At 38.0% G+C, this 24,734-nt stretch overlaps 1 protein-coding gene across 4 annotated transcripts in view; it reads right to left on the bottom strand.

The window, feature by feature from the left end:
* NEGR1 (neuronal growth regulator 1) overlaps positions 1-24,734 on the bottom strand; it is a 740,339-nt gene that overhangs the window by 108,162 nt on the left and 607,443 nt on the right. For 2 of the 4 annotated variants that reach the window (XM_050961069.1, XM_050961068.1), the window contains one exon: positions 12,757-23,744. The exons of 1 other annotated variant lie outside the window; for it this stretch is intronic. In XM_050961069.1, coding sequence (XP_050817026.1) covers positions 23,620-23,744 — 125 coding nt within the window. In that variant the 3' untranslated portion in view covers positions 12,757-23,619. Of the gene's footprint in view, positions 1-9,859; positions 10,232-12,756; positions 23,745-24,734 lie in introns of those variants that run through there. One more of the 4 variants, XR_007775344.1, reaches the window with a different exon arrangement.

Genomic DNA, 24,734 nt, shown 5'->3' with positions numbered 1-24,734 from the left:
GATATGATAAAAGTAACAGGCAATTCTGGTAGATTTTTTTTAAAAGTACACAAACCTATTATGACAAAAAGCCCCTTTACTGGGAAAACCCAGGAGCAGGATGACATAGAAACGGAATGACAAGCTGCAAAAATTGTGTAAAATGGAAGCTTGCACATGCATATTGTATGGGTTACCCAGAGTAAATGCTTAACGGGGTTAATGCTGACTGGAGAAAGGTTAATAAATGTGTGATGAGGAAATGTATAAAAAGACAAACCCATATTGCAGAAACACTGGAACAGGGAAACTGAATGAATAGGATGGAAGGACAAGACCAGACATCAAAGGCAGCAATGACTTTCATGAAGTACAAGAAAATTTTCAGTGCCCCGGAATGCAGTAAAATTTGGCTCCCTACCAATTCCATCTTATCTGTTTATCCTCTAGTATAAATATATGTTCAGGCACTATACGTGACAATAATTCTGTCTGAAGTTGTATAAATAAAGGCAAAAATTGATTGAGTCTAAATTGGGTTGACTTGTGACTCAGTTTCCTACCTTATACTCCCAACAGTATAGAAAACTATTTATTGCTATTTCAGTGCTAACATCAAAAGTTCTCAATTACTCATAGAAATAACAATGCAGCCAAATAATAACAACATCATGTTCAGTTTTATCAAAACTATTGGCTAAGTAGGAGTTCCCCACAAATAACAGCTTCCTATTCTGACCCAGGGAAAAGATTTAAAGCTGTACCTTAAGCTATCATCACCAAACTGCCCTCTTAGAACATCTGAGTCTTAATGACAGATGACTGTCCCTTCAGCTATATTCGTGCAGGATAACATTAACATCCATTTTCCAGTCAGAGAAGGTACACCTAATGAAACTGTCACTGCTGCAAAGGTACGCTATATAAATGTATCTGAGCCCTTTGTACCCATCTAACAGTTTGAGTTTGAAAGAGTGATCACCTAAAGCACTGACGTCTGCCACACACCTATTTAGAGCTAGAGAAAACATTTAAATGCCATGAAGACATTTTACTAAACATTGCATGACATAGTGTGAATAATACTTTTTTTTTTTTACTGAGTCATGACTTTAAAAATAAAATAAAATAAAAATAATGGAGATATACCTATCTCCTAGAACCGGAAGGGACCCTGAAAAAGTCATTGAGTTCAGCCCCCTGCCTTTGCTAGCAGGACCAAGTACTGATTTTGCCCCAGATCCCTAAGTGGGGTGTCTAAGGATTGAACTCACAACCCTGGGTTTAGTAGACCAATACTCAAACCACTGAGCTATCCCTTTCCCTTTCTATTGATGGATTGATTGGCCTTTCTGTCTGTAACAAATGTCTACCACAAAAGCTAGCAGTGAAATCTCCTACGAGACAGAGAAGCATCCTCACAAGAAGTCAGCTAAGGTTCTGAGGTGAAATCCTGGCTGTATCAATGGGAATTTGGGGCCAGGATTTCTGCAGTGAAACGGATTGTCGCTATTACAGAAGCTGTGTTTTCATAATTGAGATTTGAAAAATGATCAGATAAATACTAGGCAGATAACCAAACATACTAGCTAAAGGTAGATACAGAAGATATGAGTGGAATGCTTTAAACTGTGAATTCTCTGGGCATGTCCTGGTAGGAAACCCAGCCTTTCTGTTGCCTTTCCTGCTGGAAGGGGAAACAAGATAGCTGCTCTTTGGATCTTGTTTGCAGGTTCTGTCTTTAATAGCAGCTTCTAACCAGAAAGTGTCTGTTAAATTTGAAGCCCCACTCACCTCTAGCTCATGAACGAAAGAGAAAACTTTATGGCTAAAATCCTGGCAAAGCTCCATTGACTTCAGCGGGGCCAGCATTTCAACCAACTTAATGGCTGCTAGGAGGGAATTCACCCTGCAAGGTGGGATCTCTCTTGCAGGAGAGGAGGGATTTTAAATTTATACCAGCTGAGGGTCTGGCCACAGGATTCTAATTTGTGCAGATTAGCAGTCAGAAAGCAATTTAAAGAGGGTTTAGGTTTGTTGTTTTAAAGTATATATTAAAATATAGAAGCTGTTAAACTCAAGGAGCAGTCGTTTTAAATTCTAATTGACTAATCATTTTGCTTGCATATAAGGCATACTGTAAAGCTGAGCAAAATTAATAAGCACAATCATTTAATTTCCAGAAGGTCGTTTTTAGAGCAGATCAGCTCTTCATTTTTATTCAGACTGCAGGTCTAAATACCTAACAGCATAGAAGCAGAAGAATGTAACATATTGCCTCTTTCACTGGGGCTGCCCCTTATCTTGAACAATTTTCTGAGTGCATGTTCTGTGCCAACTGATCGCATCAAAAAAGCATAAGGCTTGAGGAGTTCAGAAGCTCAGTGAAAGGAGACCTGAACTGATACAGATTCAGCACTAAGATGTGTGCACTTCAGCCATGCACTTCAGCAGAATGCTCTGAAAGATTTGTTCAGAAATAAGGAAACATATCATGCTAGTGTGATTGTGTTTCCATCTATGGAATAATGTTGCCTAGATACCATTCCCTACAACCCATGAATCTCTTTGTGTCTTTCTGATTACACTGTAAATCTCACTCTCTCATCTGTCATAAAGATTGATTTTTCTTTTATCGTTTTGTCAGTATATGGTTTTATCTCTTCAAGAACCCTCCCCACCATAATATGACATTTTGTTGAAAGTAAACGTTATTTGCTCTACTGCGTGAAGATCTAAAAACAAGTCTGGCAAATTAACAAACACAGTCAAAAGATAATAACCCACAGAGTGGAACGCAGGGTACATGTGGGAGGTCCACTCAGTGTTTATTACTTTTAGCACTCCCAAGCCATACTGTGCCACACTTCAAACTCTGGCTGAGTCTAATATATAGGAATCATTAACGATTTTGTGAAACATAGAAAGGAAGAAGGGGAAAATCTCTGGGACAGAAGCTACAATATTGTCCTTAATGATATTAAAGCATTTTTACCAAAGTGGCACTAGGCTAGGTAAAGAGGCGATATGAGTTTATTACTGTCTCCTCTGGAGATCTCACATGGTTCTCTGTAACGTTTCCCAATGGGCTGCAGTAGCACAAGTCATTATTTCCTTTGGAAATTATTTGAAGCTCTAGCAATTCACAGTGTTAAAGTCATGTTATCTTCTGAAGGATGGTAATTACTTTGTGTCACCACTGACTATAGGCTGATGACTTTCTTTTCATCTCCCACATTATTGCAATGGGTCTTTATGGGCACATAAAGGAACTGCTTACTCTTATTGGACAGAAATTTGTGAATGTTTTTCTATAAAGATCTGTACTGTTGGGTCACAGCAGCCCTTTCCCTCCTGTCCGTTATCAGGGCCTGCTGCTCTATTATTGTCTTGCATCTTGTGAAGTAATTACCCCTGTGCAAAGTGAGTGTAAGCTGCTACCAGATCAGAATTCCACATTCATTACATTCTGTTTACACTGACCTTGCACTCATTTTACCTGGGTGTAAATGACTTCACAAAGTGTAAGACCGCACTTCAATGCAGCGGTTCACAATGTGCCAGGTTGTAGGTTTGTAATATGAATAAATACAGAGAATTGTTTCCATTGAAGAGGAAGAAGCAGCCCAAAACAGCATCGCTCATAATATGGTGTTAGTTATGCAGTTGAAAATGCATGTACAGTAGCTTAGTCCTATCAGGCTGATAGCAGTTGGTTACAACCAGCTTATAAACAGGCTATTGGGTATGATACTGTGTGAAGGATTCCTGGTTATGTGTAGTAAATGCTGTAAGTCACTGGCTTTATTTGCTCTCTTTAGTTCAATGCCAACTTTCTAATTTTTTTGGAAACCACTTAAATCCCATCTGTAGCTCCTCCCATTTGTTACCTGTATCCCAGAGTAAATAATGGCAATAATAGTTCTTATATTTCACTTTTCATCTCTACGTCTCAAACAGCGTCACAAAGGAGAATGAGTATCATTTGCCCCATTTTACTGATCACAACCTGGAGGCTCAGGGATGTGAAGTGACTTGCCCAAGGTCACAGAGAAGCAGAGATGAAAATAGAACCCTGATCTTATGACTCCTAGTCCCTTATCTAACTATTGGATTAAACTAACCCACGATATCACTGCACTGCACAAAATGAGGCAGAAATATACTTCAGATGCCTGCCGGGTTTTACTATTGTTAAAAAAAGAGACGTTGTAAAAATAACATATTTTGGCACACAGGCAACCCAGTGTTGGGCACCTTCTACAAATGAAGATAGATAAAAATATTTAATTGGTTTGTGTATTCTTCAAACAAATCAAGATATTCTGCTACCAGGTAGCATGAGCTATGCAGCACCATTTCATATCTTACTTAAAAATGGAATTATGTTATGCATCTCAGAAAGCTAGATGAAAATCAAGGGAAGCAGAAGATGTGCACAACCAACCCATTCTCTTTCTCATCTATCCAAAGATGAACAAATTTCTTAACATCTCACGTCTGTGGGAGCTGTCTCAATGCAGCACATTGCAGGAGATTAATAACCTTGAAACTTAAAAATTTGTGACTTTTTTAACATTTTACTTTGATTGTATTAATGAATGATAACTGGGTACTAAAAACCTTCAGTAGGTACTTCAGGGAGGGACAGTCATCCCTTGTGTTTGTACAGCCATCAGTACAATGATCCTGATTCGTTTTTGGGTGCAACTGGAATACAAATAATAAATAAATGCTACTAACAATACACTAGCCAAAAATATGTGCCAGATTCTCAGGTGGTGTAAACAGGAATTGATTCAGCGACTTCAGTGGAAATTATATTGCTTTACACCTGCTGAGGATCTCGCCTTTGATCCATAATAGAAATGGGGCGTCCAATGACTACATAATAGAGACGATTCTTCAAAGTGTACCAGTATTACCGAGGGTAAATAGATCAGGTTACTGCACTATGCACAGTGCTCCCTTGCACGTCCCATTATTCTATTTACTATAAGAAATAGTGTGGATACTGCAAAGGCTGACTGCAAATACACAGTTGGCTATGTAAGGCAACTGGCAAGTGTTTCAGGGCCAGTATACTATACTGTGCCAGATTCTAATCTCATTTGCACTGGTGTTAAATCTAAAGTAGCTGCTCTAACTTCCTTAGAGTTTCTCTGGTTTTACACCAGTGGAACTAAGATCAGAATTTTTCACTCCCTCAGTAATGTAGTTATTCGGAAGTGCGGGTGTTTTTGCAGAAATATACATACCTACTCAGGTACTGAAGCCTGGCTGTTATATTATGGCATATGCTACATTGCACCTCTTTTAGAGCCCAATCCTGTAAACAGTTACAATCAAATGTATCTTTAATCCTGTACATAATCCTACTGATTTCAAATGTAGGAGAGGCTATTATCACTGTATATAGCATTAGTGAGACCACTACTGGAATAGTGTGTCCAATTCTGCTGCTCAGACTTGAAAGAAGCTGTGAGAAATTGGAAAGGATTCCAAAGAAAGCTACAAAAATGGACTGAAGTCTGGAAAACTTCCTTATAGTGAGAGACTAAAGAAACTCAGTCTGTTTAGTTTATCCAAGAGAAGGTTAAGAGGTGACTTTGCTATAGTCTGTAAGTAATTACATGGGAAAAATTTTCTGATGGCTGAGGGCTACTTAATTTAACAGACAAAGAAATAACAGGAATCTATTGTAGGAAGCGGAAGATAGAGGAAAACTAGAAATAAGGCACACATTATTAACTGGCATGTTAGTTAGCCATTGGAACACTTTACCTAGGGACGTGAAGGATTCTCCATCACTTGAAATCTTCAAATGAAGAATGGCTATCTTCTAAAAGCCCAGCCAGAACCATGGGCATGATGCAGAACCATGGGTGAAATTCTATGATGGGGATTATGCAGAAGCTCAGACTAAGTGATCATAATGGTCCTTTCTGGCCTTAAAATCTATTAATCAATTACTCAGCAAAGATATACATAATAGCAACCGTTTGTAGGTTATCATTAAGTTGGCTCCCTCAGTGGACAAAGAAAGAGAAAAACAAGCAGAGGAAGTGCTCTTCTCAGTGGTGTACCACACATGCCACATAAATCCAAAGATCATGATTATGACCAGTATTAAAAAAAAATCCCTCTTTTTTGGCTTGAGAGTTTTCTGAAAGAATTATGAAATCCTTAATATTAAATATTCAGGAACATTTATTTTTGAATACTTTTGGTTTAATTCAGATTCTTTGAAATTTTAATATCTTGCTTTAATATTTAATGTCAGCCTTGACATGCATATAGAAATGCAAAAGCTATTCTTTGAACAAAACAAATCACAGAGGTAGGTTCCTATAAAGACGAAACTTCTTTTCCCCCCCTCCCCCATTTTGAAATGATTAGTAGACATGTGCAGGTCTTTTGATGTTTTTTTCTCCTAAGGATGTTTAAAGGTATAGGTCATAACAATAATTTCAAGTAACCCCATTCTGTCTGCTCTGTAATGTATCTATGCTGCAGTTCCAGGAATATATTGTAGTCTCATATCCTCAGGTATGCCAAATGATTTTCTCTCTATAAGCTAATCTCTTTTTCCCCTAATTAACAAAGAATATGATCTTTTAAAAATTGGCTGATTCTATTTTGGAACTTGTGACTCATTCTCATCTATCAAGTTATACCTGAACTGCATTTTTCAATTAGGTCTGATACTTCAAGAGACACTTACCGTATATTCTTAAGGGCTACACAGAATACAAAAGACAGAGAGATCCAGACAGTAAATTAAATGGAAAGGTAAATTATCCAGAGTGTTTGTGGAGAAAGAGCAAACACATTACCCTTGTGCCTTTTGTTTACTGATCTGATGCCAAACAGGTTACTATTGTGAAACATTGCCTAGTTAGCAAGCTGCAGTGAGAGCGTGAAGGGATCCTGCTGAGAATAAAGTCTGCATTAGTATTCACTTGGCACCAAAAAGATGCCATGCATATCTGTTCATTTATAACATTAATTACACATAATAATTCTCGGTTTTAGTTAAAACAACCCTTCATATATATATAATGTACTGTGAGATTGCTCAGTTCATGTGTCAGCCCTAATTAAAACCTCTCTTAGCATTTGTTAAAATCTGGCTCAACTGTTTAACATCTTTTACAGCATGGTACCTTCAATTGAAAAATACCATGCACTCTTTTATTTTTTCCTTTTTGCAGTTTCAGTTTTCTAATTAAAGGGACCATTAATTTGTGAGCAGCATTCAAATTGAAATGAGTAATACAGACTTTGTTTAATTTTCTAAGGATCTACATTAGAGTCAAGATCCATAAGAAGCACTTAGAAAAAATTCACAAATTGACTTTCCTTGTACTTATCAGGTATACGCGATACTGTAGTTACATGAAAACTGAATGTACCTTGGGAAAAAGGGTTCTTTTTAAGGATACAGTGTGAAACTGTGAAATCTAGAGGATTTTGCAATCTGTCTTATTCAGAAAGCTAAAGGTGAATGAGCCAAATCGCTAAATGCTAAGTGTGAAAGGGGAAGAAAATGTGAGTGAAAATGCAAATTAGCAGGAAGATTATTAATACAAAGACTCTCTGGCCAGGACATCGTGATATGATGGGGCTGATTTGGAAAAATGACCTCCAGTTTTGCATCTGCAATTTCGCATGTACACGTAACCTTGGTGCATCTTTATGGACACATTTTATGCACTTAAATGAATGGCTGCTTAGCTTTCACTGCCAATCAAGTGTTTACGTTTTGAAAGAGCAGATACTGCAAGCCTTATTCACAGTGAGCAGTAATTTACACACATATTCTCACTGAGTTCTGCTGGACTCCCTTTGTGAGTAAGCATAACTTGGCATGAATAAGGATTGCAAAATTAGGATGCAAGCAGCGTATAGTTTATGCCAGCAGCAGAGGATGAGGTGTGTATAGCTTTTGATACACACACCCCCCACACCGCAGAAGCATATTATATATATAGTAGTTCAGCAAAAGTGGTTTTGGAGCTACTGCTACTACTGAGAACCAATGGTGAGGAGCCACTGCAGAATATCTGCTCTCTGGCTCAGCGGGAGTATTCAGGAGGTGAGCACTTTTAGTCTTTTGAGGGGAAGCTACAATTTGTGTTGCACTGGAACTATAGGTGAACCTGAGCAGCGGCATTCAGATCCTGATCCAAGATTTCCCCCAGTTCAAGGGTGTTCAGACTCTATGTTCTGATTTGGGCCTAGTATAGAGACTGGCTGGACCCATGAAGTTTGGAAATGAAAGATTTGGTGGTTTGAGATCCACTCTCTCAGTTCAGCTACAACTCTAATTGAAATATGCTCTTGCAACTTGAACCACAGCTGTCAGAGATAGAACAGATTTTGGACTCCTAGTCATAAAACGTACGCTATAAATCAGGGGTAGGCAACCTATGGCAGGGGTGCCAAAGGCAGCACGCAAGCTGATTTTCAGTGGCACTCACACGCCCAGGTCCTGGCCACCGGTCTGGGGGGCTCTGCATTTTAATTTAATTTTAAATGAAACTTCTTAAATATTTTAAAAACCTTATTTACTTTACATACAACAATAGTTTAGTTATATATTATAGACTTATAGAAAGAGACCTTCTAAAAACATTAAAATTTATTACTGGCATGCAAAACCTTATATCAGAGTGAGGAAATGAAAACTCGACACACCACTTTTGAAAGGTTGCTGACCCCTGCTATAAACCAAGCTGGATACTAGGACACCGGAATATCCTGGGGGGTATGGGGGGGTTTCCCCCTGTGGAGAGGTGCAAAGAACTAGCTGGGGGCCCAGACAAACTCATCAATAGTTCTACAGAGACTGAGCTTTGATTTTCAAAAGAATGTAGGTCTCTAGGTGTTACATTCTCAAAGAAAATCTTTGAAACTAAAACATAAAAAAAGTGCAACTGACATGCAGAAGTCAGCCTGAGCTTGAAACAACAGTTTTGAAGATTGGACTGCCATATTCATTTCAATAGGTACTATCTAAGACACCAGTGATATTACTTTCAGTGACAACATGGTTAGCTATCTCACTGCTGATCAAAGCATTTAAGAAAGAAGAGGAAGCATCAGATTCTGAATAATTGCACCAGCTTTTCCCAAATAAATAGCATATTTGTGTAGGTGGGACACAAATGACTAGCCAGGTTGTGTGTGTGTGTAAGTTAAGAGGTGTTGGCCTGTAACAAGCACATGGTGCGGTTGCAGTGGAGCAAGAGAAGGAGGGGATCAGCTGGGAAAGATAGTTATGTAGGATAAGATTACTATGAGATCTTACTGTCTTGGGCCAAATTCCAGCCTTACTTGTGCATGAGCAATTTGCCCTGAGACCAATCTGAGAGCAGAATTTGTCCCTTGGGGAGGTTAAATCAATCTGAAAGTGGGTCCAGGTGGGTGTGGAATAATTCAGGGCTTCAAGTGATCTCAAAAATGCCAAAATTGTCATGACCAGATGATGGAAATTCATTAGCTCCTAACTTGGAAGTGCATAGCCATGATTCTCTTTTACTGCAAGACCTGTCTGTCTGTCTGCAAAGGAACAGGAGAAGATGTAGGATGGACATTATGGAAGATACACTCTGCTTGCTTGTTTCCTGTTTTCCCTAATCTAAAACAATCCCTCTAAATTATACGTAGTCTGGAAAACAAAACCATATTTCAGGGCTGAGAGAGCTTATTTAAATATATTTAGGGATGGAATAGCTAATTTACCCTTATTAAGAAGGTACTGCATCATTCTACAGTAATGATTCAAAACCACTACAGTTTACAGTAGTGATACTGTTTGTGGCTATTTTTATTTTTAATATTATTAAATATTATTATTTTTAACAGCAAATAAATGTAGACCTGAGACAACTTGTTTAAGTATATTTGCATGTATTATTTATATATGTGTCATAACATCCTGGGCAGGGAAGGACTTTTTTAATACTAGAGAGCAGTCGCAAAATGGATAACAAAGTGAAATAAATTTTCAAGTGACAGCGGTGCATGACTAGAAGACCCCCAGGAAGGGCCACCCAGGATGGGCCCAGAGCAGTCATATGGTAGTCTGATCTGCAAATGGAACAAGTATTGCCAGAGTGAAGAGTTCAAGAATCAGGAGACAAACCAAAGAAACCCCGAGACTTACTTCCAGCCTGAAATGCCACATAAAATGCTTTCCCAGGGTATACACCTCAGTGCTCCACACCACTGCAAGTGGCATCATGTCCTGAAAAGAACAGGAAACACACAGGAAAAACACAGGAAAAACATGGAATGGGGCTGAGCGATGCTGCACCAGAGCTGGCCTTAGCAGCCCCTCTCACTAGCAGGCAACAGCCTTTCCCCCTCAGAGCTCTCTTATTTGGGGATGCGCGGGGGCGGGGAATCGCTAAGTTTGTGCCACTGGCTGGCCCAGCCGAGTTTGAGGCTCGGGTATTTTCCAGTCTCATATTTGGTCCCCGGTCATAGAGTATGTTTCAAAATGAGTATGTTTCAGTCCAAACAAGTGTTGCAAAAAGATTTTTTTGTGCAGAAAAATTCCGCGTCACCTTTACTTACAGCAGGTGGATCTTACTTGCGTAGCCTCACTGAAAACAATGGGGCTTCTTATGGAGCTAGGTACAACTCAGATGAAGTAAGGAGATCAGAATTGAGCCCTTAGACCCACTAACAGCATCTCAGTAAGACTTCTCTCAACATCAAAAAGAAAATATGCTCATTTTACTCATCACAAATAGAATGTAAAACAGATTAAATAAACATGCTTTATATTTGTCATCACATTAAATCAAGTGTGAATTCCAGACAGAAAGCTGAGTCTGGAATTATTTTGATAATTTTAGAGTAGTAAAATGATAATTACACACAAATTCCATTTCTCACTGACACAAGGTTTGGTTTTTGCATTAGTCTATGCATCCCTCCCCCTTAAGAGAAGCAAGTCCCTGGTTATTCCTTCTAAACATTCTGCCCTTAGAATCTAGTTCAAGGACATTGAAGATCAGAGACTGCTAACTCTGTACGAGAGAAATGGACCTGAAAACAGTGCAAGGGCCCTTGTTTAAACTGGCTTTAAGCAGGGGAGTCTCTCCTTGGGCTGGGAGTTAAGATGGAATTCTCCACCCCTTGTGCCAGGATCCAGGAGTTCTAGTGCAGCTGCTAACAGAACCTCTGGGCTATAGGAGCTGCTGCTGTACCTCCCTCCGGTTAGTGATCCTCTGGCTGCAGCCAGTGCTGTGTGTAGTGCAACGGATAAAGCATTTCCCTGGCCTATTTGCTGCCTGCTCTGTGCAATGGAATTGTGGTTACGCCTTTCAGTTTAGCGCCTTCTGCATATGTGGGAAGGCGTTTTGTCCCCAAAACAGTACATGGAAGTTGTTAGAACATTCAAAACTTTTCATTAGCCATATGGTCTGTTAACAGTGTGACTATTACATCTAAACAAATGTCATTAAGTTAAGACAAGAGAATTATTAAACTATTGATTACATGGCCTATAGTAATAGCCCAACACAACTAACTTTTGCAATGCTATTTGGGAATCGCACAGTGGTGGTCTTATTTGTGTGTGTGAGGATGAAAGAAGGAAAGGAGAAGAGAGGTTCTTCTCTTTCTAAATACAGTGACTTAGTTTCCTCTCCTCATTGGTTATGACAGAGGTTATGCCATCACAGTGGGTATTTTCCCAGAAATGGCTTGAGGGTAACAGTTATACATTTCACAGCAGTGCTGAAGTAGTTACTTTTCACCACTCTCAGCTAGACAGGGAAACAAAAGTACAATTGCAGTTTTTAATTGCAAGCCACCTGAAAAATAAATACAGGTTTAAAGATTTAAAAGGAAAATCCAGTATACCCCTTTCCTTGGAAGGAAAATAAAGAAAATGGCAGGGAAAGTTTGCACTAGGACTCAGACTGTTTCTGTTAAACTGCAAAAGAACCAGGTGTCACAATGGATGAACACACCTGCCTTTCATCTCTGGTGTTCTGGGTGTCAATTCCTGTTCAATCAAAAATACAAATGAGTTTGGTCATTTCACCCTAGTTCCTCTATAGTGGAGTATGGTCCATGAAATTTAGTATGATTGTCTAGACAGGACAGGACCAAATAAATAACAGAGAGGTCTGGGGACCAGGCTAGGACTGAAGTGTATTAGCAGTGCTATGTAGGGAAGGTTGTACAATGCCTGCCATACTATGCCTACACGCTAGTTGGTGGCTTTAGTCACTTTCATGGGATCCATATTCAACTACAAAAGAAAAAAAAAAGTGCATTTGTCTAATGGAAAAATCATCTCCGTGCTTTCCTACACCACATGATTCTAGGGCCTAATCCTCCTTTCACGGATGCCAATGTAAGTCTTCTCATTGTATCTAGTCCCTAAAGATTAGATGACAGCATAGGAACAGGTACCTTTTTCAAAAAAAATATATGATCAGTGATCCTTACATTTTAAAATTATTTCTTTAAGTATTTTGGGGTATAATTCTCAACTCTCTCAATCTGTGCATTAACCTTTCCCAGAGTGTTTAATTCTGCACTCAGATATAAGGTCAAAGCCCTTAGCTGAACTTTTTATTTCAGAAGAACTGAGTATCTTGTCTGCAAACTTATTGAGAGAAAAATCTTGAAGGGAGAAGTGCTCATCAGTGCCTCTTGACTAACATTACTAACAATCTCAATTTAAAAGGAGCGGATGTTAAATCTGATGTAGCTCACAACTGTTCTAAGAAGTTGAGTTACTAAGGGTAATTAACTTTTGAAATTAATTTTTAATATGTACCCTTTTACATTATATTCACATGCAAGATGGTGTTTAACACGGTGAAATAAAGAGCTCAGAACACACTTATGAAAACTGCAATGTCAAAAATAACTATACTGGAAATGCTCTGAAACTGGTCACTAAGTAAATCATCTACAGGGAAGGCAAACCTGTAATCAAATATCTCCACCCTGTTGTATTAATATAAATAACATAAAAGATAATATTTTAATTCGGTACCTCTTACTGAAAGCACAATCAACATTCATGCATACAGCTTGGGGAGGAAAATTTTGTTGAGTCGGATAAACAATACAACTCCTTCAAATTATTTTAAGTGAAAATCCAATCCCATAATCCATTTATAGGAAATGCCTACATGTTTTTTCCCTCTCCAAAAAGTGTGGGTCGTGAAGCAGCAAAGGTAACAAGTTGAATGTAAATGCTGAACTATCATTCTGTATTTCTACCTTTTAAAATGTAAAACCTGTAAAAAGATATGGATGTCTTACTGACTAGATGAAGGTAGTTCTCATCTAGGGATTACAAAGCATCTGTATTGAGATAATCCAAGTAGGTTTGGTTAAAGATTCTACGCCCATCAAGTTCAATACCAGTTTCTTGTCTCTTTAGTAGTCTATTGCTTCCATCAATTTTTCAGATCTGTCTTAGAGGCAAAAGGTTGAGTTCAGCAGATTCAGCCACCCCCATCCATGGGCCCACAAGTGGCTAGTATTGTCTGAAAAATGAGTGACGGTGGTGAAGAAGAGGGCAGAGCCAAAGGATGTGCTGACTCATGCACATCCCCTGCAGCCTCCACTGGCTGAGTCCTTAGCAGAAATCAAAGTTGCCCTTTGTGGATGGAAACCCAGAGAGCAGACAGGGTGCAATGCCTCCACCTGCCCTGTCTCGGTGAAACCTCCCTAGTGTGCAGCAGGCTGGACTGGCACATGAAGACTAATTTTATACCTCCTGGCACATGCAAGAGCGAATACAGTTCAAAAGTTGTTTACTGTTGAGGTTTATTATAGAAATGTAAGGCCAGATCTTCAACTCGTGTAAATTAACATAGCTGACAGCTGAGGATCTGGCCTCTTATGTCTACTAATCCATGATACAGTAGCTACCCATAAAAACATTCCAATTTTGTCACTGATAGTTAGATAACGCTACTTGTTGCATTTGCTAGGCTTAGTATAGTGAATTCTTAGGGAATATTGCAAATAGTACACTAACCTTATTCAGTTAGTAAGGTAAAATTGCTAAGTTTTTAAAAACAGGAATGAGATCTGGAAAAAGGTGTATGAGTGGTAACATAGAGTGATACGAATCAGCTATCCTAAATAAATGTATTTTTACTAAATCAGACAAAATCCCTTTTTTTTTACAGTAAGGGAGGGTAAACTGATTTGGATGAAATTATAAATGATTCAAACTGAATATCAAATTTTGAAAAAACCCAGTTAACTTAATATTTCCCCATTTAGTTTAATTTTCACCTGGCTTTGCTCTTCCTGCTTCTTACAAGACCTGAAATGCCAAAGTACTATGAGAAAATCTGCTTGCTCTGAGTAGAAATATGAAGTATTAAAAATTGTGCCTGATAACCTATTTCCTGCAGTATTTTCAGCCTATTGGTGCATATATAATAGCTAAGATTATTTTGGATGATTATGCAAATCAACCTCCTGAACCTTTTGAGGTTAACCCATCCCCATTTAATAACTTCAATTCTAGTCACTTCGTGGGATGCAGACTACATAAGAATAATATGCACTTCTATAGCATCTTTCAACCCAGGACCTCAAAGGACTTTCCAGACATTAAGGACTTGAGACTGAAAGGTACTGAGCTCTCACTGATTTTCACTGGCAATTGTGGATCCACAGCACAGCTTACGAGCAGATCCTCTTTAATTAAGTCTCACAATGTATCTGGGAGGGAAATATTCTTATAGCTTAGAATGGAACCTAGGAGGGTCTGAGCTCCCAGTTTCCTGCTCTAGTCAGGAGAGATTGTCTTGCACCCCACTGTACTATCTCTTAACAACAACAGACCATAGAAGCTTACCTTAGCAGCTTTGTAATCAAACTAATGTGTAACTCCCCCCCAGTATGACTTGAATAAAGAACTGCAACAGAGCAGCTTGCTACTTGTTGATTTGCAACAAAAAATACTCTGGGCGCAACTTGCAAACTTGGGTGCCTAACGTTAAAAATCTAAGTCCATATGTAGGTCTCTGAACACATTGCCTGATAATCAGCGCTGCTGAGCACTCAAAATTCTTGCTGTTTTTAAAATCAATTGAGAGCACACAGCACCTCAGGAAAAAAAATCAGAATATTTTTATTCAGGTGCCTAATTTTTGATACCCAACTTTGGAAATGGTGGCACATATTTTTCACTTCTAATAGTGCCACCTGACAGCTATTATATTGTAGGCCAACCTCCCCCCCCATCACATGAATGGAACCTGATTCATTGAGGTCAGTCAGGACCTAATCACGCTCCCATTAAAATCAATGCCAAACTTGCATTGACTTCAATGGGAGCAGGAGCAGGCCAGGAGTGAGTCATGTGAACTGTATTTGGCTCTCTACGTATGTTGTCACCATCAGAATTGGTCAGAAAACAAAGGGAGGGAATTGTAAAAAATTCAGTTCTAATTTTTTGCCAAAATTGGGCCTTCATTAACATTTTCCAACCTACTTTAGTCACCACAAAGACCTGAATACTTGCAACAACACCACAACACTGATTTACACCTAAACAACACTTTATGGATAAAACAGCTTCTCTGGGATTCTCCTGTTTTTATGACTATAGGATGGTTTCATTAAATCTTAAAAATAATAATCAAGCTTTTTGCTCACTTGTGGTTTAAGCATGTCTGCTTGATTAACTGTGGCATAGGATACTATTTATGGAAATGTCTTAGAATAAAACTTCAGAAGAATGTGTCAACTATGCCGTGTAATTTTTTGTTATTATTTTAAATTATCCTGAACTCCACACGGCTGGCTTGCAAGCTTATTTTCCAGATCACTGAAAGCAATGAGAGAATTTTTGACAGACACCAGCTAAAGCAGCTTAAATCAAAGGCATCACTTTCTAAAAGAGTATCTACAGAAGAGCCATTGACCACATTTTTCTTAGGTCACTGCTCAAGTGTGTTTTAGGCAGGATATCAGGTCACAGAACTAGCATAATCCAGTTTAGTTTTCTATTCCAACTGAGCAAATGGGTAAAAAGACCCAACAGAGTTATACAGTGTGGTTAAAAGCAGCTGGCGGGGGGGGGAGGAATGTACAATGGCTTACCCTAAAGTTAACTTTTTTCTAAATGTAAAAAGGTCAAAATTAATGAAGGGAATAGAGAATTCAAAGTTCCATAGTGGAACATCCTAGTGCTTTTAGCAAATCACTTGAAATGAGGGAGGAAAACCAGTCCTTTTACCATTTTACAGCTTTTGTAGCCTAATGAACCATGCTACCTCCTGTAGTTTCTATCAAGTTGGAATTTTTACAAGAAACTGTCTCATTAGCATTAAGTGGAGGCAGACTAGACAACTTTTACTGTAGCTTCCTGGAATGTTTTACCTCTCTCATTTGTATTTAGCTGATGAAGTATCACCACCTCAAGTGATACCTCAGAAATGTTAAGCACATCTAAATGACTAGTATCTTGGAAATTAAATTATTTTTCCTGAAGATTTTATACTGGGGGAGGAGGGGCAAGACATAGCCACAAAACTGGAAAAGGGATGGGTCCCCCCTTGCCACAACTGGAAACATACAAAAAGGCAAAATCAGTGTTATCTTAAGTCCCTACAGTTTATTCTCACTTGAGAGTCACATTTAAGTAGATGCCTTTAAGGTTAATGGGAGCTGTGCACTTATGACTGTAATGGGTTTGTTAAGTGGGACGCTTATGTTATTGTACATATTTCACATCTTATAATGCGTAAATTGTGTTTTGCTTTTGGTTGGTAATGAATAAAGAGGATAGATGTTCATTAGGGAAAAACAGACTGCTTAGCCCTCTGGACATTGAATATAATGTATACATCATTACAGGCATTTATTTAGCTGGCAGGCTGCAAAAAGGCAGTGACGGGATAATGAATCTTCACATACTTAAAACATTTCGGGGGAGGTTCATGTGGCCTTATTGGAATTAACTTTACAATACTGTCTTCTTTCCTGTCTTTAAATTCTCTGTTTTGCTGCAGAAATGTAATCTATTTGACTTTGTGTGGTTTCCGTTTTACCAGGTTTCATAGTTCCCAAAGAAGGTGAATTAAAAAAAAAAATGAATAGATGAACATTGATTGCAAGTAGAATTACAGTCTCCATACTATTTATCATTTTTGTTTACATTTCTATTTAAAGTTCTTTAAGATTAAGGGCCAAATTCTCTGGTTGAGTGGAGCTATGCTCAGAGCAAGATCAAAGTGAAAGGCGACTTTATGTCACCCTTTTATTTACCCAACAATGGAGATGGCTCCTGGCATAACTTAGAGCAGTCCCCAAGAGGCCATTCCAGCAACCAAAGATAGCTGGGGTATCAGAACGCTCCTGTGCCAGGGATGGGATAATGGATGGTGCAGAGCTGCTCAAAAGTATTCTACATTACTCAGCAATTCCCCTTCCAATGGGAATCCTCAAAGGGCCGGATTCAACAGCTTTATGGTTTCTTTGTGCCATTGGAGAGGTATAAAATAGTCACAGGAGGCCTGAGAATCTGGCCCCAAATCTTGTTTTAAAATACAGATTTACATGTGGTCCAGTCGAAACATGGGAGAGCTGAGCTTCTAATATATTTTAAAATCTAATTTAGGGCATCCTGAGTTTAGTTGTGATTCATCTCTGATTTATCGAAAGTGTGAAATGAATATGTTGATATCTAAATTTTAGAGCAGAAGTTCATAAAGTAGAAAAGCCTTCAAACTCTAGAAATTAGGCATACGGTTAACAGAAAGTAGATGTGTTAGGGTAAGAACAAATATGCAAATAGTAATTAGTGCTCAGTGGTGCTGGTGACTTGGGGAAATGTGACATAAATTTTGGCACAGCCAGGAAAGTTAAGGTTATACTGGCAGATCTCAAGTAGACCCATTCAGAAGAAAAGTTGTGCTGTGCAGAGGCCAAACCTACATAAACTAAAAAGCTTGAGGATAGTTATGTGGCTTGGGGGCGGGAACGTTTCCACAATTCTCCACCAGCAGTAATCCATCTATCCACCTCTAGCTAGGGCACATGATCTCAGGAAATTACAACCATCCTAGAGCACTGTGCAGCCTCACAAAAGACTGAGAGAAGCCAACTCTGGCCTAAGAATCATTTTTTTGAATAATTAAAATATTTCTCTTTGCAACATTAGCCATATCTCCCCCCCCCCCGCCCCAGATGTTGTTGAGGTGTAGTTTGGGATGTCCTGTCATCCCTCCCTCCCAGGCACTATTTTATTATTGGGGAAAGGAGTAATCTGTCGACAATGTGCTCACTCCTGTTGTCAGAATTCAGTCCTGCTGATACTGTCATCAGACCACACTTCCTCTCCACAGATCTTCCCCAGCAGGCTCAATGTCCATCAACAAAGGGAATATCCACCTGACATAAAGGCATCTGAGGATGCACTGAGCATGCTCAGTACATTTTCAACCCCTCTGAATGCCACATGACAGAGATAGATCGGCTACATCAGCTGATTGCATATTACCTCACCTAGCATCATGAGGCTGTTAGCTGGGAGAGAGTTCTCCCTCAGAACAGAAAGCAGCTTTAATGAGGTATGTAGAGCTTCTTTAGGTCAGCAGCTAAGCTGGTGCTTTTTGCTGCCTAGGTCTTTAGGAAATGTAGTACTGTATTTAACACTGTGCCCTATTCTGAGACCGTTATAATACCTACAGTAGGCTCAATACTAGGTACAACAATATGATGAGTTAATTAGTCAGTTCTCTAAGGGCTTCAGGACAAACTGTTTTCTAACGTTTAAATTCTGCTCTCACATATTCATGCACTTAGGCCAGTGCAGGCTGCATGTGGCCCTAAGGATTTTAGAAAGCCACTGTCAATGATGGTACAATGCTGTGAATGAGTGAAGGCTTCCAGAAGCTGGGAAATAGGGCCAGCTGGGACTTCTGCAAACAGTAAGTATAGTCCTGCCTTATCTCCCTACAGCCAGACACCTTCCTTACACCTGGCTGCACTCCTGATATGACTATCTTTCCTCACAATTGCCAGAAACTCCTGGAATAACTTGTGTCACCAGCTATTTTTTCTTGACCCAACTCTCACGCCAGCAATCAGAAGGAAGGGATCAGTGTGTATCTGAGAGAGTAAGGGATGGAGCTGAGTAAGAAGGCAGAAAGAGAATAGGATGTACTCTACCACAGAAGGCTTGGGAGGTGGAAGAAATGTTACTGTGTTGGGGAAGAATAGGGAAATAGGGCCAGCTGGAGGGGACTCCTGTGAGAGGGAGAGAGAGAAGAAAAATTCACAATGAGCATACAGTGATACCTATAAAAATCTTCACATATGCCCTTGCATTAACGTATCCTACCACCCTATTCACAGCATTTCCTTTAGTAAGTATAGGGAATTCCGTAATATTTACTTGCAAACGGAAAAGTTTCAGTGGCAACCACCAAACTCCTTGTCATTTTCTCAGTTCAAAAATTGCTGAGAACAAGTTTATTTGTCTGCAATTCAGAAGGTCAGAGTGTCAGGACAGAGTTTCATTCTAACTTTTCCTTTCCTCACATATGTTAGTTTGTGCAAGAACTTTAAAATTATTTAATACTTTTTAAAAAAAGAACTGAGCATGTTTGTTTTTTAAGAAACAAAATCTTCCATGGCAGATTGTGAAATATGGATTATTTACCTCCAGACTGGAAGAGCAAGATCCAATCTTAGAAGTAAATGCATATTTAGGCTTTAAGGCATATTGATTTTCCAGGTAAATACATATTTTGGTATACACACTCTTTAATACACAGTTATGTGGGGTAAGCAGATATTTTGGTAGGAATGACGTTTACCATTATTTTGCTAGAGTGCTAACTCTGAAAGTGTGCAAAAGAGCAGCTTTCACTGGTAATGTCTTCAATACTCCTGTCTCTTAGAAACAGATTTTCTAAATATATATAGAAAAGTTAAAATAGCTGTCTAGTTATGAAGAATACATTTTCCTGCCAAGTTATAAACCCTTGAGAACCTGTGTTTGTATTAGAAATTCTGAGACATCCTTAAATTCAATATTAGTAAAGAATCACGATCAGCAACACTATAATTACAGCACCATTGCCCATATATGTCATCAATGCAATGGTAGTTAATAGACCTGAGTTATTGCACTTTCAGGAACTTATGGAATTACAAACTTTAGTAATTCAAGTGTGGGACAACAGTTTTAGCATAAGAAATGTTGAACTGCTTGGAGCAAATCCATTTATTTTCAATATTTTTTCATGGTGGATAAATATAATAATAATTGATTAAAAATATGAACGGTAAGGGGTATCAATTGGATGAGCATAGAATATATTATGAAAGTATCAGCTAGAAAGCAAGTATACGCCAGTGATTAAAAGATCAATTTTGTAAAATTCTACTGTATTTAATTTGCAACAGTCCGCACAGTCCATGTTGAAAGAATGTCCCAATAAGTCCCAAACTGTACAATTATCAGGTTACTATATGGAACAGATTAACCTAAGACGCAAGTAACTTTATTTGACCAATATTGAGTTGGGCCTCAACCCTGCAAAAACTTAGGAATGTGCTTAACTTTATGTACTGCGAGTAGTTTCTTTGGGACTACTCAGTGCATGAAGTTAAGCATATGCATAACCCTTTGCACAACTGGAACCTTAGATGGTCAGATATTCATAAACACTCTTGAGAGACCAATCCTACAAACATTTAGTGACCGACACAGTGTTAATGTGAATGGCCCCAGTACTTATGCACAGGATTGGTCTCTTAAATTTGCACACACAAACCATCACTTTTGAACATGCAGAGCCGATAGATGTTTAGGTACCTAGTTTGCAGAAGCAAATGTTGTGCCCACAAACATGGATTTTTGCATGCTACAAACTGTCTCACAAAAATTGCAAGTGCAAATTCAGAGGCTAGGTTGAAAATTTGGCCTATGTTTTCCAGTGGCTTTATTGGCAAGAATATTCTCATGATGCAAAAGAGTAAATACTTCATTTTTTTCATATTTAATAAAAATGTTTCCATACTCTCTTCTGCTGCCAGAATCCTCACATTCCATGTGTCAGTAATCATGAAAAAAAACCAATTAGCCTAAATATAGAATTTGGTCCAGCTACAGTATAGAAACAATTCCTAATTCATGTGAGAAAAGGCATCCGAGTTATACATATCCTTGATCTGTTTCTTTCTTCATAAAACTGTACTCACATGTAATACTTTCTGCAGCACCATTTTTTCTATTGAATGGATTCTAGAGCTTAGCACTTTAAAGCTGCAATACAAGAGTGATCAGAATGTCAGGAGAGTGTACAAGATGGTTTGTACTGTTTTATACACTGCTTCCTCAACTAATAAAATGTCATCATGTTATTCAAGGTTTTAAAAAAATGCCATATTTATGAAAATAGAACCTGCTTAACGCACAAGTTTAAGAGAAGAATAGAAATAATCTAATCTATTACTGAACACAAACAGCGTGATTCAATACATTTTATTGCCCTATTATGGAGTCAGTGTATTCTTTTTATGCTCCTTATCTAGGCGTCATTTAGTAATTACAACATATTTGCTGCATATTTTGTTTATATATTAGTAATGGGGCAGTTGATCACGGTACTAAAGAAATTCATAATCTGAATTTTAAAAAATAGGATATTTGAAAAATGAACTTGAAAGTGCTGAATATGTACAGTACCCAGCTACCTAGTTATGGAGCTTAACACAGTACCAAAAATGACTGAGTAGGAGTGTGTCTGAGTGAAATTGTTGTGGCAGTGATACTAAAAAAGTAGCCAAAATAGCAATATGGTGTTCAGTGACAATCTTCTTTTGATATAAATAACTCCAACTTTCACATGGCAACAGTCTTCTTATTATTTATTGTGGTTTTATATGTTGAACAAGTGACTGGATAATTTTATATTGTAATTAATGTGTTAATTAGAAATTCTTATCACCAGTGGCTCTTTCTATATGGGCCCAATCGAATTCCATTGAAGTTGGTGTGTATCTTTGTACTGACCAGAATGGGTGATGGCCTGGACCATATACGGTCAACTTTCATAATGAGTCAAATTTTTAAAGGGACCTTGCTTCAGCCTCCGGTTTTGCAAGTGCAACTCACTGTTCACAATTCATTTACAGCATGACTGTACATTCATTTGGGAGCAAAATTAGAGGCTGTTTAAATAAACCCAACAACTCTATTATATCCATAGAAATAAAATATGCTATTTTAGGATCCAGTCCGTTATTCAGGCAAAACTTCTCTTGAACTCAATGCAATATGTGAGGACTGCAAGAGTCATTTATGAAAGGTGAAATTAATTGTTACAGTAAGATATTCATACATCTTAGCAGTGCATTAATGAAATTCTGGCAATTAAGATGCAATGTGACAGCATTTGTAAGGTGCACCAAAATATAGTTATTGGAGCCACTTGTTTTTAAATATATCTATATTAAATGTATATTCAATGCTTCCTATGTTCTCAGCTATCTGAGATTTAAAAACATGTGCAATGAAAGTATCATTGTTGAGCTAGCTGATCAGTACAACTCCAGTGCAAGAACATCAATTCATGTAGTACTGGCCAATAATAAAAAAGGGTCTGTCATCACCTCACATATACAGCCTTTTAAGAGTTCTGATTTAGAGCAATGAAAGGGAAAAGTGTTACATTCACAAGAAGTCTCTTAAGAGAGTTGTGCTGTATTTTATACCAGGAAAACTTGTTTTACAAACAAAATATACAAATTAACCACACTAGAGGGAAAAAATAAGGGAAATATACCTGTGCTATTTTTGATTGACTGGTTAAAAAATACCATGTAGTCTAGTTGTTGTGGGCAAAGTTTGGAGCAGTTCCATTACCCCACTGGAGGTGGAAGAGAAGGTATTCTTTTTAGCCAATAGCATCTTTGTCCTCAACTGGAGATTAGGTACGCTTGAATTTACATGTTGTCATTTACCAGTACACATTCCAGAATTGTTGGAGAGGAAGAGAAAAGTAGGCACACCCATGCTGAATTTACAGAGCGGGGTGGGGAAGCAGAATTGCTTTATGCAGTCATATTACAAGGCTCATTCTTGAAACCTGAATATCATGCTAGAAGAAAATCTAGATATGTGTTATATTTTGAAGAAATGTTTTGAAGGCAATATTATTTGATTTTTTTAAATAAAAATGCTTCTGAATAAATGTGGATAGAATCCTACTTAAAGAGGGAACTGAATACTTGTATTGCAGCCTTAAAGAATCACATTTTCACTGCAATATTTTTTTTTGTAAACTACAGTCTGCAACCCAGCAGACCACGACTGAATGCTTTTGAAAACTTGTAGATTACAAACATGAAATCACAATTAATATCCTCTAAAAGTAATTTCAGAGCTTTCACGTCTTAAAAAAGGACAATGTGTACTGCTTCACAAGGTAATGCAGCTAATCAAAAAAAGGAGCAGAATTAAAGTATTTACATAATGAGCAATTCTACAGAAGGCGATCATTCCCATGTAAGCACTGTTGATTATATCCCACGCTGCTTTTAACAAACTCTACCAGATTGGCTCCAGTCATCAGCACTTTCAGGGAATCCTTAAAAGCCTTTCATGGTTCTTTATATTTATTGTAGAATGATGTTCTTCAGGTAGAATATGCTGGTGAAAGAGGATAGTGTCAACACAAGGTACCAGCAGGAGAACAGAACTTCAGCACCACCGGTAATCCCATACTGGGCTGTACTTGGAGCTGGAAAGAAAAGAATAAATATTAAGTAAATATTTCTATTCCCCATCTCCAATTCTTTTATTTTACAGCAATCTGGAAATCTTTGCATTTTTCTTTCTGTCTCAGGAGTGCTCAGTATGAAACTAGAAGATAACTGGAAAATGCAGCTGAAAGATAGACACACTATAAAATAAGACTGATAGTGTCTATTCTTTCATCTTACCCAGAACAATAAATAATTATTACCATTAACATGTTCAAATGTGGATGCCTAAAATTAGGCAATTACATCCCTGCTTAGACACCTGAATCAATGACCTAATGTTCAGATGTGCTAAGCACCAATGTTCCCACTGAAGTCAATGGAAGTTGCAGGTGCTCAGCACTGCTGAAGATCAGATCATTGACTCAGACTCATTGACTTGATATGGATTTAGGTACCTAACTTTAGATACCAAAGTTTGACAATTTTGTCTGGCTAGGAGGTCCATGTCTATTTTCACTCTCTTTAAAAGGGATTTGTTTTACCTTTTCTTAATGCAAACTTATATTGCAATGCCCCGTTTTAACATCTCAGTGAACATTATAGTTATAATAATACATACAAATAGAATAAAGAAATACAACAGTATATTAAAAGGAACAACAACTGAAATAAAAAACAAGTTTGATACAGCAGTGTTCACATTGCTGGCTGGCTATTTTGATTGGGACTTTAACACATGACTAACAGAAAGACAAAAATGGAAAGTGTTCATTTTGTTTTCACAAAATCATAGATATTAGAAATGAAAAAGAACTATTAAGTCATCCTGGACATCCCCTGAGAATGCATGATTATTTCCACTGTACATTCATATATTCTGTACAGTTCTAAATTATACAAAAAGATGGGGCTTTTATTTTTCAGATAAGACAATATCAAAATTAATCACTGAACATTATTATTTTAATCCTAATTCAGCACAAAGAAAAACCCTAGGGAACAAATAAGATGAAAGTTGAGTTGAG

The sequence above is a fragment of the Gopherus flavomarginatus genome, chromosome 7 (genome assembly GCF_025201925.1).
Source record: "Gopherus flavomarginatus isolate rGopFla2 chromosome 7, rGopFla2.mat.asm, whole genome shotgun sequence".
NCBI classification, from domain to species: Eukaryota; Metazoa; Chordata; order Testudines; family Testudinidae; genus Gopherus; species Gopherus flavomarginatus.
Note: the sequence above shows the minus strand (reverse complement) of the source record. Positions and strands in the feature narration are given on the sequence as shown.